Source organism: Chanos chanos, chromosome 5 (assembly GCF_902362185.1).
Source record: "Chanos chanos chromosome 5, fChaCha1.1, whole genome shotgun sequence".
NCBI lineage: Eukaryota > Metazoa > Chordata > Actinopteri > Gonorynchiformes > Chanidae > Chanos > Chanos chanos.
In genome coordinates, this window is record NC_044499.1 from 13,349,373 (window position 1) to 13,362,738 (window position 13,366).

Here is a 13,366-nt window from a genome sequence, read left to right on the forward strand (position 1 = left end):
TTCTGAGTCTTTTATGCCAGAGGTCCTTTAGCCCTTCTTAAGGTCAGTGGCTTGAGGAATGCTACCAAATATCAGGATGTATTAATCACAGACCCGACTGCCTCCGGCCAAGAGGCTACGTTTTGGCTTCAAAAGGATCTTTGAGCAAGCTAATGATTCCAAGCACACGCCAAAATCCACAGAGAAACAGCTTATGGACCATAAAAACTAAACAATGGCTTAATCAGTGTCCAGATCTGATCCCCATCGACAATATGTGGTTTATACTGAAGACAGCGCATGAAGAGCACAGAGCAAAGGACATTAAGGATCCAAAAAGATTCTGCATGAAAGATTGTGCCTTCAAATGTGGGCTTTAGTTTCACGAACCTCGGCTGAAAAGTACGCAGTGCTGTTATTATTGTGAGCAGATGACCCGTAAAGTACTGAAGGCAGGGGTACAAGGATACCGCTTCATTTTAACGCACGAATTTAAAATTTAAGACATTTAGAATTTAAGAAATATGTATTTATTAATTCCAGTGAATCACCGAGGGCTTATATTGGTTACTGTAGCGGAGTTCTTTATTTTATGTGGTCTTTTGATCACCTTTATCAAGAGAGGCAACAACTTTGGGAGTGACTTTATGTTTTAAAGCTTTACATTCACGTAACAAGATCTTAAAATGTCAGGTGGAAACAAATACATTAACAAATAAATCATGATAAATCGAATATGGGAAAAATGTTAACATGATTACATGTATGCAGTCATTAGTAAAACCTGATATATCTGAAAATAAATTAAGAAGATTTTCATAACAGCAAGCTTAACAACAAAGCATCAATGCTATACACAAAAAAAGCTGTACAACTCCATCTCACTTCACTTAGTAATTAAATTTTTTAGAAATACTTCAGATTAGTTCATAAATCCCCCATGAGGAGAGCTCATACCTGCTCATAGTTGAAAGGATTAGATGACCCACACAAGCTACATCTTGCCAGCCATCCATTAAGCCAGGTCTCCTAAAAATGAGGTGATGATGCTATGAAGAGAATGGATTTATGTAGTTTTCACATTCAAGATACAGGAACACATTTATTGTAGCAATTTATGTTAGGTTTTATGTAGGCCATCCTTCTGTACTGATAAAACTTTTATCACCTAAAGCCATCCATCTTAAGCAACTTATCCACACATGTCCCCACACCAAAAGATGTACCATTGGCTATATAATCCCACAGTTCCATAATGTTTATACTGTTTAATCTCTCTCTCTCTCTCTCTCTCTCTCTCTCGCATATTCATTCCCTGTGGCAATTTTGATGGACATGATATTTCATTACAGTCTCTCAGGCAGTATGGTCTGTCACTGTCATTCACTCTGTCTTCTGTCAGCCTGTCATCATCTCCCATCCCTGTTGGTCCTGGCTGCTCCACATTCTAGAATTCTTTACAGCACTGAGCACTGCAGCCAGTTTCTACGTTGTGCCATTTTAGTATCGTTTCATATTTTGTGGAATAATGTGACTACCAATGTATTGCTTGAGAGGAAACTTTGTCAGTAATTTAATTTATCTACTTCCAGAATATATATATATATATATATATATATATATATATATATATATATATATATTGCTTTGGTTTATTAATTGGCGTTTTCCCCCATTGCATAGATGTCCTTGTGCAATGCTTTTTCATATAAACATTTGCTTTTTTTTTGTTTTGTTTTGTTTTTTTAAAGCCGATTAAGCTCCTTTCTGTGAGATGTATCTTGTTTTCTTTTCAGACATTTGAATATTGACCATTTCCAATAGCCAACCTCTACATGCATACACAGTCCACCCATGCAGAGCTGGCCGAAACATCATTTTAAAATGGAGGGCGTGCGTTATATTTATTGGGTGTAAATAGACTGCATATCCCAAAACGAGGCCTGAACGACACTCGGAGCGTAGAAAACTTCATATCCCATAAACCCATGCGTTATGCAGATTATTTGTATCCTACGCCAGTATTGGTTTATGTATTATATGATATCATGACCCAACGTGGGTCTTTGGCTTACTCATTGGTAATAACTTCTATCCTTGTACCCAATGAAATGACAGTTCGGGACTCCGACATAGAGATTATATTAAGGTAGCTGTGTATAATGGGTAACATCCTGGTCGTGAAGTGATAACATACCATGTCTCATGAGAAAGGGATCCATCTTAATTTGTGTATGAAAGAAGAAATTAAGCAAAATATAAACTCACTTTATGTTTTGAACTTGTATTTTCGTCTTCTGTTCGCTTTATTTTGACAATATTAATGACGTTAGCACAGCTCCTCATTCACCCACGTGGACTACCTTAAAAGCAGCTTTCGCTTGCTGCCAAGTTAATGTCAAGCTTACAGGCACAATAATACAGTCTGGGGGTCTGCTGCTGAGAAGCCTACTGGATCTTCTACTGACCTGCTGTTCATTTTCTCTCTCTCTCTCTCTCTGTCTCTCTCTCTCTCTCTCTCTCTCTCTCCATTGCCCGACCCCCCCCCCCCCTCCACACACACACACACACCTCTTCCTCGCTATCACTTCTTCAGCTCATTTCGGAGGGTTTGAAAACTCAATCTTTGTTACGCTGCATGTTTTGGCTCACATTCAAGAGAAGCAAGAGGAGTGGATGCTTGTGTCGACGTTGTTTATATTTTTATGATCCGTCGCGGGGAGAGGGAAGCAAAGCAGCGCCGTTGGCTGACGAGCAGCCCGTGCGCGCGCTCAGAGTGATCTGATGACATACAGTGAGTAACCGAGATATTTTGTTTCACAAGGGAGATATTTGAAACTGAATTGTCTCACTGAAAGAGTAGGGAGAATCGTAACTTGAATTGGAGGAATCAGTTCCTCTGCAAAGGGAAGTGAGCTCTAGCCTGTACCAGGGCTTCCCGAAGGGTGTCGTGTGGTCTACTCCGAGGAGGATAGAGTGGACGACGTGTACGTGGAGATCCCCGTGGATGACCTCCAGAGCTGTGATTATGTATCCGCATGGAAGACCCCAGGTAAGTTAGCTAATAATATCCAGACTGAGAAAACTCCACACAAACAGTTCTGTTTCGGGGAGTATTTTCCCCCTTCTACGATATGAAGGACAGAAGGTTAGGCTAGGGGGCGGGTTTGGTTAAGGGTTACAGTTAGGTTAAGGGTTAAGGTCAGCGATGGGTTTAAGATTAGACAGAGGATGCAGAGTTAAGGTCGGGTTTATAGTAATAGACTCTGCGATATAGTAGAGCGCATAGTATCATCTCAAACCACCATGTTATGTAAGCTTGTTATATATACACTCAACTGTCACATCGTCACTAATACGGTCAGTGTGTTAGTGTATAACGTTAATGGTTATGCTGTGTTATGCACCTCGAGACATTGTGTGAAGTGTTAATATTTGCCGAATAATGAAGAATTTAATGAGAGAGAGAGAGAGAGAGATATCTACACGATCTGTGTGATACAATAACTGCATATGGATCCAGGCTACTCTCTAATGTGAATGTCATTTTACGTCATCAGTGGTCAGAATGATAATCAATCAAAACTGCATCTGTATATGTATCTGTTATTACATCTGGTTCTTTTTATGTCCGGAGTACAGAGGATGTATCGCCACAGACGCATGTATGTGTATGCGTCTCTAATATTTTGGGGCACCCAGGCTCCCTGCTGGTGATACTGGTGATATGACTTCGCAGGGAAGCTTATGTATGTCTGATCTCATCACAGAGCTCCGAGACAGACACACTCGGTTGACTACTGTGTGTGTGTGTGTGTGGGGGGGGGGGGGGGGGGGGGGGGGGGGGGGGGTGAAGAGTGTGTGTACTTTGTATTTATGTCCAACCATCTGTTATGTATTTACCTTCCATACATTGTGATATTAGTGATTAAATTAATGACCTCATCTGCCCCCATCCCTAATGGCAGCATTCAGAGAACACAGAATTCCTTTATTCTGTGTGACGAACATGCTCTTACTGCTGGTGGAAGGCATCACTAAGCCAAATGCGGAAAGATTTTACAACTTTTTTTTGTAGAGGTGACAGTGTAATAGAGGGTGATACATTGCACCAGTATTAAAGTACTGCTGATGAAGCAGGGCAAGCAAAGTAGACATTTGGTGTCAATAACAGCCTCTATAATGTGTGTTCTTAATGCTTGCTGACACACACACACACACACACATACGCACCTTCTGCAGGCACAGCCACTTATAGTGGGCTTTGCTCTTCTATCTGTGCAGAACATGCTGAATATTTCAGTAGCTCACAGTTATTCACGGCTCTATGATTTTTCTCTGTCTCTCTCTCCCTTTCCACTCGCTCAGATTTGTCCCCAGCAGTATAATACAAACCCTGCCTTTGGATGCAAACGCTCAAATAGACAAGCACATTCCTGTGGAACTGTTGTATTGAGGCATTTGTGACAATGCAGTGCTTTGACATAGTGTTTATTGCCTCTGTATAATGGTTTCTTGTTTCAGAGGCTGTACTGCTCGTGTTATGACCCATTCTCTCCATGCTCATTTATCTCCGCACTGGCGTATCACATTGCGGCCTCTATTTTGTAATGAGTGTATGTTAAAAAAAAGGGGGGGGGGGAGGCGAGATTTCACAGCACGGAGTGCTCTTTATCACCTAATGCTGTCCTCTTCGATCAGAGAAACACCGCTGTGCTATTGCTGTAGCAATAGATGGACCCATTAGTTTTCAAACAGTTTTCAGTTGAAACCACAAGAGTAAAATCAGATAATGATTGACTGTCGAGCACATCCTCGTATTGATAGATTTGGAATTGCACCGGTAATGTTGTGCCTTACCTTGGAGAATACCCAAGCTGAAGTTTTATTTTGATCCTTTCCTAAATTGGACTTGTAATGATTCTGTGAAAGCAAAATCGATCGTCTATGCTACTACTCCCCCCTGAGTTATCTCGCCTTCTGTATTTTAGCGGACTGAGAATCACGTTTTACGAGTTCATGGTTTGTCTGAGGCTAAGGTTGGATGTCCAGTCACTCAGTGACACCGTTATATTACAGACTAGTGCCGTCGATCCATTTACTGAAGTAATAAGCAACAGATTTCCTGGTCTGTTTAGTGTGCTAGTCTTATCAGAGAAGATACAATGAGTCCTTCACTTGTAATGAGGAAGGAACTCACCCTTAAACTCAATTTGTCACCCTGACTTGCATTAATCATCTTCTTCCGTTCTTTTTGTTTTTCATAAGCCGTTGAATCCATCTTATACATTACATTTGTCATTTTGCTTATGGTCTGTTTTCTAACACCCCCCCCCCCCCCCCCCCTTTTTTATTTATTTATTTATTTATTTTTAACAGGCTCCTTTGGTGCCAGGGCAGCATATGAAATTCACTGTTCTTGAGACACTGGATCACATCAAAGAGGAGTTCCAGCTTTTCCAGGCTCAGTATCACAGGTAATAAGCCTTATAGGGGAGCGTGGCAAATTAGCATAGCTTCTTTAGTCCATTTTTGTCCAGTCTGACTGGCAGCATTTCCTCGGTCAGTCCCTTTGAGGACACTTACCTGTTACCTTTTGAGCTCTCTGAGACTCCCAAGTTTCAGCACACATGTTGGCATTAGCTCACCTCATTATTTCTGTTTCTTGGAAAGCTTATGACTAATAAGATTCAGTATCAGAGAGAGAGAGTTCACAGAGAAGAGAGCAATATGCGAGCACGTAGAAACTTTGAATCCCAATCAAAGTTTAAGGATCACAGGTTCACACAGCTGTACTAATAAGATTCAGTAATGCAGATCAGCTTTAGGAAACTAACCTAATTAGTCAACGCTATAGGTCACCGTCAGAAAGCGTTCGTATAGATCCCAGTTTATTGGACGGTGACAGAGGAAACTCTATAAAGCCAGTGAGACTTAGTATCACAGGTAGGGCTTAGGGAAACATCACTTGGATAATTGGAACAGACCAATCAGACCGCGCAAGCTGATCTGTTGGCTATTAAAGAGCTATCCTGTTAGCATAATCCAAGTAGTCTCGTTAGATTTAACAACACTGGTACTTAATATCTTATAACAGCACCAAGCAAAGTGACAACATGACAGTGAAACTTTAATCCTCCAAGAATACCACATTCGGCCTGTATCCGGGAGAAATGACAAACATTCGTTACTAGCATTTGAATCGGGCTAATCAGGATAATCAGTATGAATGTATTGAAATGATTTTTTTGACCCTTTGCAGTTTGAAACTTGAGTGTGAAAAACTGGCCAGTGAAAAGACAGAGATGCACAGACATTACATCATGGTGAGTCCCTGTCGCTATAGCGATTTTGTTAAATGTTCTCATAAACAGACTCAGATAAATATCCTCATGGAAACAGAGCTGAAGTGAAACAATTTGAAAGAAAACAGATAGTAGTGGCAGTTGAATATATACAACTATTAAAGTGCTCCCACCACACAAGAATTCCAATTTCAAACATTGCTAAACCACTCTCATGGGAGAGGGACAATTTTATTTCCTGGCTACAGGTCACTAGCATTAAACTCTCAAACACTTCACCGCAAATTCATTTCAGGAATGTTACAACATAACTAAACAGACCTTTTCTTCTGTTTCCATAGTACTATGAAATGTCATATGGACTGAATATAGAGATGCAGAAACAGGTAAGGCAGCAGTTACATTATCTGGCCTCTGTAATTTTTTTTTTTTCTCTGAATAGGACTATAGTGTCAGCTCTCCGCGATTTACAGGCATGCTTATTGAGAAATTTTTACCATTCCTTTTTTTTTTTTGCTATTAAAGCGCAGTCTTTCCTAACTGTTGAACAGTGAATGTGTGTGTTATGTGACTGTGCGCGATGTAAGTATGTGACATTTGACTGTCCTCGCAGGCGATCATGTGAGCCTTGTATCAGATTATGCTGAAGTCATTTGCTCACATTGAAGAGACTACGTGGAAACACACTGCTTTCTCTGCCTGATAGAGACCCCAGTGTTTGTTTAGGTATTTACTAAAGAGAGGCTTTGGGACTTGACAACTGGATATGAGCAAATTTGGGACTTGACAAACACACACACACACACACACACACACATACACAGACACAGTGGGCTAATCCAGATAAGACCCTTGGTGCGTCTCTCTCTTTCTAGGCCATCTGTTGGAAATGCCTAGGATTTAAGTGTGTATGTGGGACAGTGTGGAAAGACTGTGGAAATATCTTTTGAATGATTCTGTGGTAAACCAGTGTGTGTGTGTGCGTGCCTGTGTGTGTATGAGTGTGTATGCCCTGTGTCTCTAAAACAGTTTGTTCTTTATTGGTGAAGCTCAGCGCTGTTCAGCAGAGAGCAGTGTTTATCACATACCGCTGGATGTCAGGAGAGCTTCTGTGTTCCTCTAACATTCTTTGTAACAAATGCTTCTGAAAAAAAAAAAAGAAAGAGAGAGAGAGAGAGACACTGTGCAGTTGTGTAGCTCCATAGGATGTTTTGTTAATATATGTGTGTTTCCTAAACGTGTTTTTCAGGAAGAACTTGTGCACAAATTGCAGAATTTCTCTTTACCACCTCTTCCCCCCCCCTGCTCCTTCCCTCTCTTATTGTCTCTCTCTTTCTTGCCCTCCCTCTGTCTGTTTGTTTCTGCTGCAGGCGGAGATAGTGAAACGCCTCAGTGCTATATGCACTCAGATCATACCACTGCTGTCCCAAGAGGTCTGTGACTATTGCTACACACACTCAGTCAACAGAACTCCCCTACAGCACGCACGCGCACGGGCGCACACACACTCACACACACACTTACTCACACACACACTTACTTCTCCTCCATACTTCATGCAGTAAAGTGCACTTCTCTGAAACACTCGATGTCTAGAGCCCAGCACTGTTCTCCCCTGCAGGGCTATTTAGACATTAATAATTCACGTCTGGTCATCAGCAAAGAGCTTAATCTACCATCTCTTTTTCCATCTATATTTTATGAAGGGATTTTTTTTTTTTTTTTAGTAAAACACACAGAGTATTTGGGGATTATTTAAGCGTTATGCTCTAAAAGGAACCAAACAAACAATCTGAGAAGAAGAAAAAATATTTGTGTTTGAGTAAATGGATTTGCAGTCTATCCCCGCTGGAGCACTCAGTAGCATGAGGTATATATGAAAGGCTGTGTTTTAATCAGTGCGTGTTGTGTGGTAAAAGAGCGTTAGGTTCTACCTCTCATTTAAAGATTCATCCTGAGAGGCTTGTGTCCATGGGAATTACTCTCAATGAGCTCAAAATAGTTGACATGAATCCATACTTCACCCTCAAGTAATCTACCCTAATTGACTGTAATAGCCTCAAAATGTAACCTCTCCCTCATTTTAGAGTGGGTTATTTTTTTTGTTCTGATATGTAGCTAGTGGATTAGGGCAGGTGTTTCACTGATCTGTTTTTGATGGGCTTTTTTTTGTTGTTGTTGGTGTTGTATGTGTACGTTTGGATGCACTTATTGGTGTATGCATATGTGCTGATGGTTGCTCCTGTTTATTTGTGTGCGTGTGCGTGTGCGTGCGCGGACCTGTGTGTGTGTGTGTGTGTGTGTGTGTGTGTGTACACTCTGCAGCATCAGCACCAAGTGGCTCAGGCAGTAGAGAGATCTAAGCATGTGAGCATGGCTGAACTGAATGCAATTATTGGGGTGAGTAAATTCCTTTTTAACCTATCACTGCAGACCACCGATGTAATTTACCAATCAGACGAAGCCCTGCCTTTTGTTGTCAAATCTGCCGCATTAGTATTGGCTTAGCAAGTCTTTTTAAGGTTGTGTCTATTTTTGATGCATAACTATGGTTAATTTACTGCTCGGTGATGCGTCAGTAACGATCCTTCGGCGATGTTATTCATAAGCCGTGAGATTTCCGTGGGTTAACTGATCCTCTGTCATTCTGTATGACAATATATGTTCAAATGGAATAGTTGTAATTATATACTGAATGCATTACATTACTGAATACATTACATTACTGAATACAGTAATTATCAATGTCCTCATTCTGTCTTTTTATTCTCACTACAGCAGCAACAGCTCCAGCATCTGTCCCATCATGCACCAGGGTTTCCCCTGACTCCTCACCCCTCAGGCCTGTCTCTGGGGGCCGGCGGGGGCCTCATGGGCCTTCCTGGGGCGTTCCCGTTCCCCGGGCCCCTACCACCCAAAGATGACATCACTCACCCAGACCCCATCGATCTGAGAGGTAAACGCAAAAATCTTAACGACGGTGTGGATTCCGTATGTCTGGTCACATTGGAATCTAGTAGTACTCATTCTAATTATGTCATGAAAGCGTCTCTTTTTGTCGTTCTAGATGGCGTTCCCAGTCGGGTAAGTCCCAAAATTCCGTTTTTTTTCTTCGTCTGTGCGACTGTGCGTATGGGCTCTGATTTGTGTTTACAACTGGTTCACTTAGCGGGAAATTCTACGTGAATATGCATCTTATTAGTACATGGGCCGTGCATGATTCTATGCGATGTCTTGTATGTCATTACAGAGTCGATCAGGTTCACCTTTACGCAGTCAGGCCATTGGACAGAGACTCAGCCCAGCTCACAGTGAACCAGAGAACAAGAGGACGAGCACCGACGACAAAACCAAGGTTACATATAAGCCCCTCACAACGTACAACATTACAATGATTAAAAAGAGACTTTAATGCTATATTTTTTAACTGTAATGAGATTGTAATATCTTCACGTGTAATGAGGTTAGTGAAACAATGGAGGCTGCTGTTTTTATGATTTTTTTGCAACAGTGTGCGCCAGATCGTGGCTTAGTAATGATGTGACAGTGGGTTATGCTTTATGATTCAATCTTTCATAAAAAGACTGTAAAAAAAAAAAAAAAAAAGCAAGGAATAGGTGTAGGATAGATACACACTGTAACATGCAGGTAATCACACCCCAGCCTGGTGGGTATACGGAATTAGTCGGCTCTTTTGTCTGTGCGGATGTTTTGTCTGTGAATGGAGTCTGACAGGCTTTGAAATGGTTTCTGCAGGACGCTGAGACGAAGAAGAGTGAAGACACCGCAAAGGTGGACATGTTAAAAGAGGTGTGATTTTCTCCATCGTTTTCACGCTGGACTTTTTATGTTTTATGTTCAGTGTTCCGCTGTCTTTTTGTGTTCTTCGTAAACCAAAACAAACAGTCCAGACTGAACAAGCAATTCCACATGACATTAAAGAGAGGCTTTAGGGCATCTGTATCGGACCACGTCAAACCTTTTTTTCTGTAAATGTAAACAAATACGTCCCCCAACACGTACTGTAAATGGAAAAAAAAAAAAGTCCATTATCTGTGTGGCAGAATCATACGCTTATCTTTTTCTGCTGTAGAAGAGTCCGTCTCCTGCTGGGGTCTCCCCCAAATCTGCAGATGGGAATGGGTTGGACAGTTCCACAGCCTTGAGAAAGAACCCCCCCAGAGAGAGCACCTCATCCAACTCTGCCCCCTCGCGCTCCCCCACACCCACTAACGGCAGGAGTCCCGGGCAGGTGGGTGGAGCATGCCTCACTGACAGACTGACTGACTACTCACGAAAGCTTCTCAAAGCCATGGCAAGCTACACACACAAAGGAAATTCTCATTTTGATTTGGACCAACGGTTTCTCCCTCTCCCTTTTAGGAGGAGAAGGCTAAGTCTCTCTCACCGTCTCGCGAAACCGTCTCTCCTGGCACTCCTCCTTCTACCGCTACTCCCGTTTTCTCCTCCGCAGCTCTCTCTCCCTCTCTTCCAGTCAAACACTAGGTGAGTCCTACCACCTGTTACTACTGCTCGCCCACACACACACACACACGCACACACACTCAGTCTTTGACTGTCTAATTTATGTCCCAGTTCTCAAAAAAAACCAAAAAAACACTCACTCTCTTAACATCAATAATTTATTGTTACTACATTACTTTTTTTTTTTTGCTTTAATTTACTGTTCCTTCTCAGTGTGATGGAATCTGAAACAAACTATCACGATTGCGTTCCCTGTTTCTTCTCCCAGTACCCCCTCCCTCCAGTGCAGAGAGGCCGGTTGGGAGGCAGCTGCTGCCCCGCCCCTCCCTGTATCGCACTGGGTCCTGGATGACCTGTGCCTTGTCAGATACCGTATACCCGCTCTCTGACCCTCGGCACTCGAGTGTCTGCCAGCAGCAGCTGATTTACCTCACTGGAGTTCTCCATCAGAGCCACACACAGCATTCATAGGAGCTCACACCCCCGCACAGCCAGTCAGAAAGCTGCAATTTCTTCAGACAAAACCGAGCCTTCTGGTGCGTTGTTACTTCTAGTTTGTATCGCTGAACATACTGCCCGCGAGCTGAGAGTAAAGCTCACATGTTACAAAGACACGCAGTGTCTCAGAGAATATATCATAGTCAATTCAAGTACAGGCCTGCCTCCCATTAGTCGTGTGATGTTCGCATTCCGCAATTGTTCATTTATCAGACACCCTTATCTAAAGCTACTTCCTTCAGCTACGTGAGCAAGTTGTAATGTTTCAGTATTTTCAATTGTAATATGAGAGTGTGAATTTTTTTTGGTGTTTGCATCGGTCTTTCTCGGGCAGAAACAAGCATTTGATTTGATTTATGCATGGTAGTTTATCACACTTACAGCACATGACATCTGTTTGGTTAGTAATGCACCCTTGACTGCGTTGCTTTACGTAATTCCCTGCATCCGTTTGTGTGATTCCGTCTCGTCCAATCAGAGTGAACTGCTGTTTGAAGCACCTCCCAGATTGGTGGACACTCCTACTTGGCGGCCAACCGGGCCTAAATTCCTCCCCTCTGCTTTGACCACACCCTCATCGAAAACGCATTAAAAAAGGAGCTCCCCATACCCTACCCACTGCACCTACAGCCTCAGGCTGTCGCAGAGATGGGCGGCAGTACACAGGGTACAGTTTTTCATGTATTAGTCATGATATGTTTGTGTGGAGCTTATTCATACACCTAATTATCAAATCGATCGCTCTGCTTCTCGTACATGTGACTTTTGAAAGGCTGTCGTTCTTATCTTGACCAAACTATCAGCTTTAATATGCCAAGAACTCATGTATTGGAAGACCAGATGTGTTGTTGTGAGATAAGTGCTTTTGTGTTTGAAAATTTCAAAGGAAAGACAAACTTCATGATCTTAATCGGAGCATGAATGACAGTCCATGTTCTTTCCCCTGTCCACAGGTGAAAGGGAGAACCTGAGTGCCCAGTCTGCAAATTTCCTCCACTGATTGGAAGGACTGCATCTCCGATAAGAGACAGATTAGCGAAGGCTAATCTGTCAAAAGACATTGCTCTTTGAAAGAGAAGTGAAAAAAAAGAAAAACACACACACGCACACACACACACACACACGCACGCACACACACACGCACACACATACACACACACACACACAAGCCCACGGCCGTCTCATCTTCACGCGAACGGATCGTTAACGGGATGAAAGACCAATCTGCCCCAGCTTTGGTGGACTGATCCCAAAATCGTAAAACTTATTTACATGATGAATCAGATGGCCAACGATTTAGAGAAACAATGGAGCTATTCTTTTTAAAAGGGCCCTGCTTTTATTGTGACTTTTATTATGAAGGAAAAGCAATACGTCACAAAGCTACACCGCCACAGGAGTGGTTCATGCTTCGTCTCCCAACGCAGCTCTAGTGCTCATTAATTCAATTTGTGTATTATGGGAGCAGTTCAAATTTATCCAGAAATAACATTTTCCATATGTCTTGGAACTGAGATTGATTAGTGTTGCATTTAATGACACACCTCATCTGATAAATATTCAGTTAGTCTTTTTCATCTGTTGGACATTTGCAGTACATTTTCAGTAGACAGGCATCCAACACCAGCATATGAGGGACTGACTTAATTTAGAGTGGTATTTTCCCGTGGTGGGGCGTATTAAAGGGTTAAATGGAGGGTTTTTCTCCACCTCACTTCCACTTTTGGCCACTAGGGGGAAGCAATGTAAACTCTTCCGTCGTTTTCAGCTTTGTTAATCCGTGAGGATTTTCTCATCTCTGCAGATGTCGGCCATTGCAACATCATTGCTTTTTTGTTTGGCTGTTTCATGTATCCTCTGTTCCTTTTGTTCTCCTCTCCATCCACTGGCATAAATGCAGTAAATTTTCTTACCTTAAATTAGAGGAAAATAGCTAACAGTTTTGACATCCACAAATCAAAAGGACATTGCATAAAAAAACTACATTCAGATGCGAGGACCAGCCACTGTGCATGGATTCTCTCAGCTCTTCTACCATTTCTTAATTTGTAATTAGTACTACAGCAACAAGACCGATATCACAGGACTACTTCATCACA

General features: G+C 42.1%; 1 protein-coding gene across 1 annotated transcript; it reads left to right on the plus strand.

The window, feature by feature from the left end:
• The first annotated feature begins 2,781 nt into the window (after positions 1-2,781).
• On the plus strand, positions 2,782-11,158 carry tle2c (TLE family member 2, transcriptional corepressor c). Its single transcript, XM_030774666.1, has 12 exons — positions 2,782-3,031; positions 5,359-5,456; positions 6,242-6,305; positions 6,626-6,670; positions 7,655-7,717; positions 8,610-8,684; positions 9,063-9,240; positions 9,352-9,368; positions 9,535-9,639; positions 10,041-10,094; positions 10,378-10,536; positions 11,054-11,158. Exons 1-12 carry the CDS (start codon positions 2,987-2,989, stop codon positions 11,156-11,158), a joined length of 1,008 nt encoding a protein of 335 aa, XP_030630526.1. The 5' UTR covers positions 2,782-2,986.
• The last annotated feature ends 2,208 nt before the right edge of the window (positions 11,159-13,366 follow it).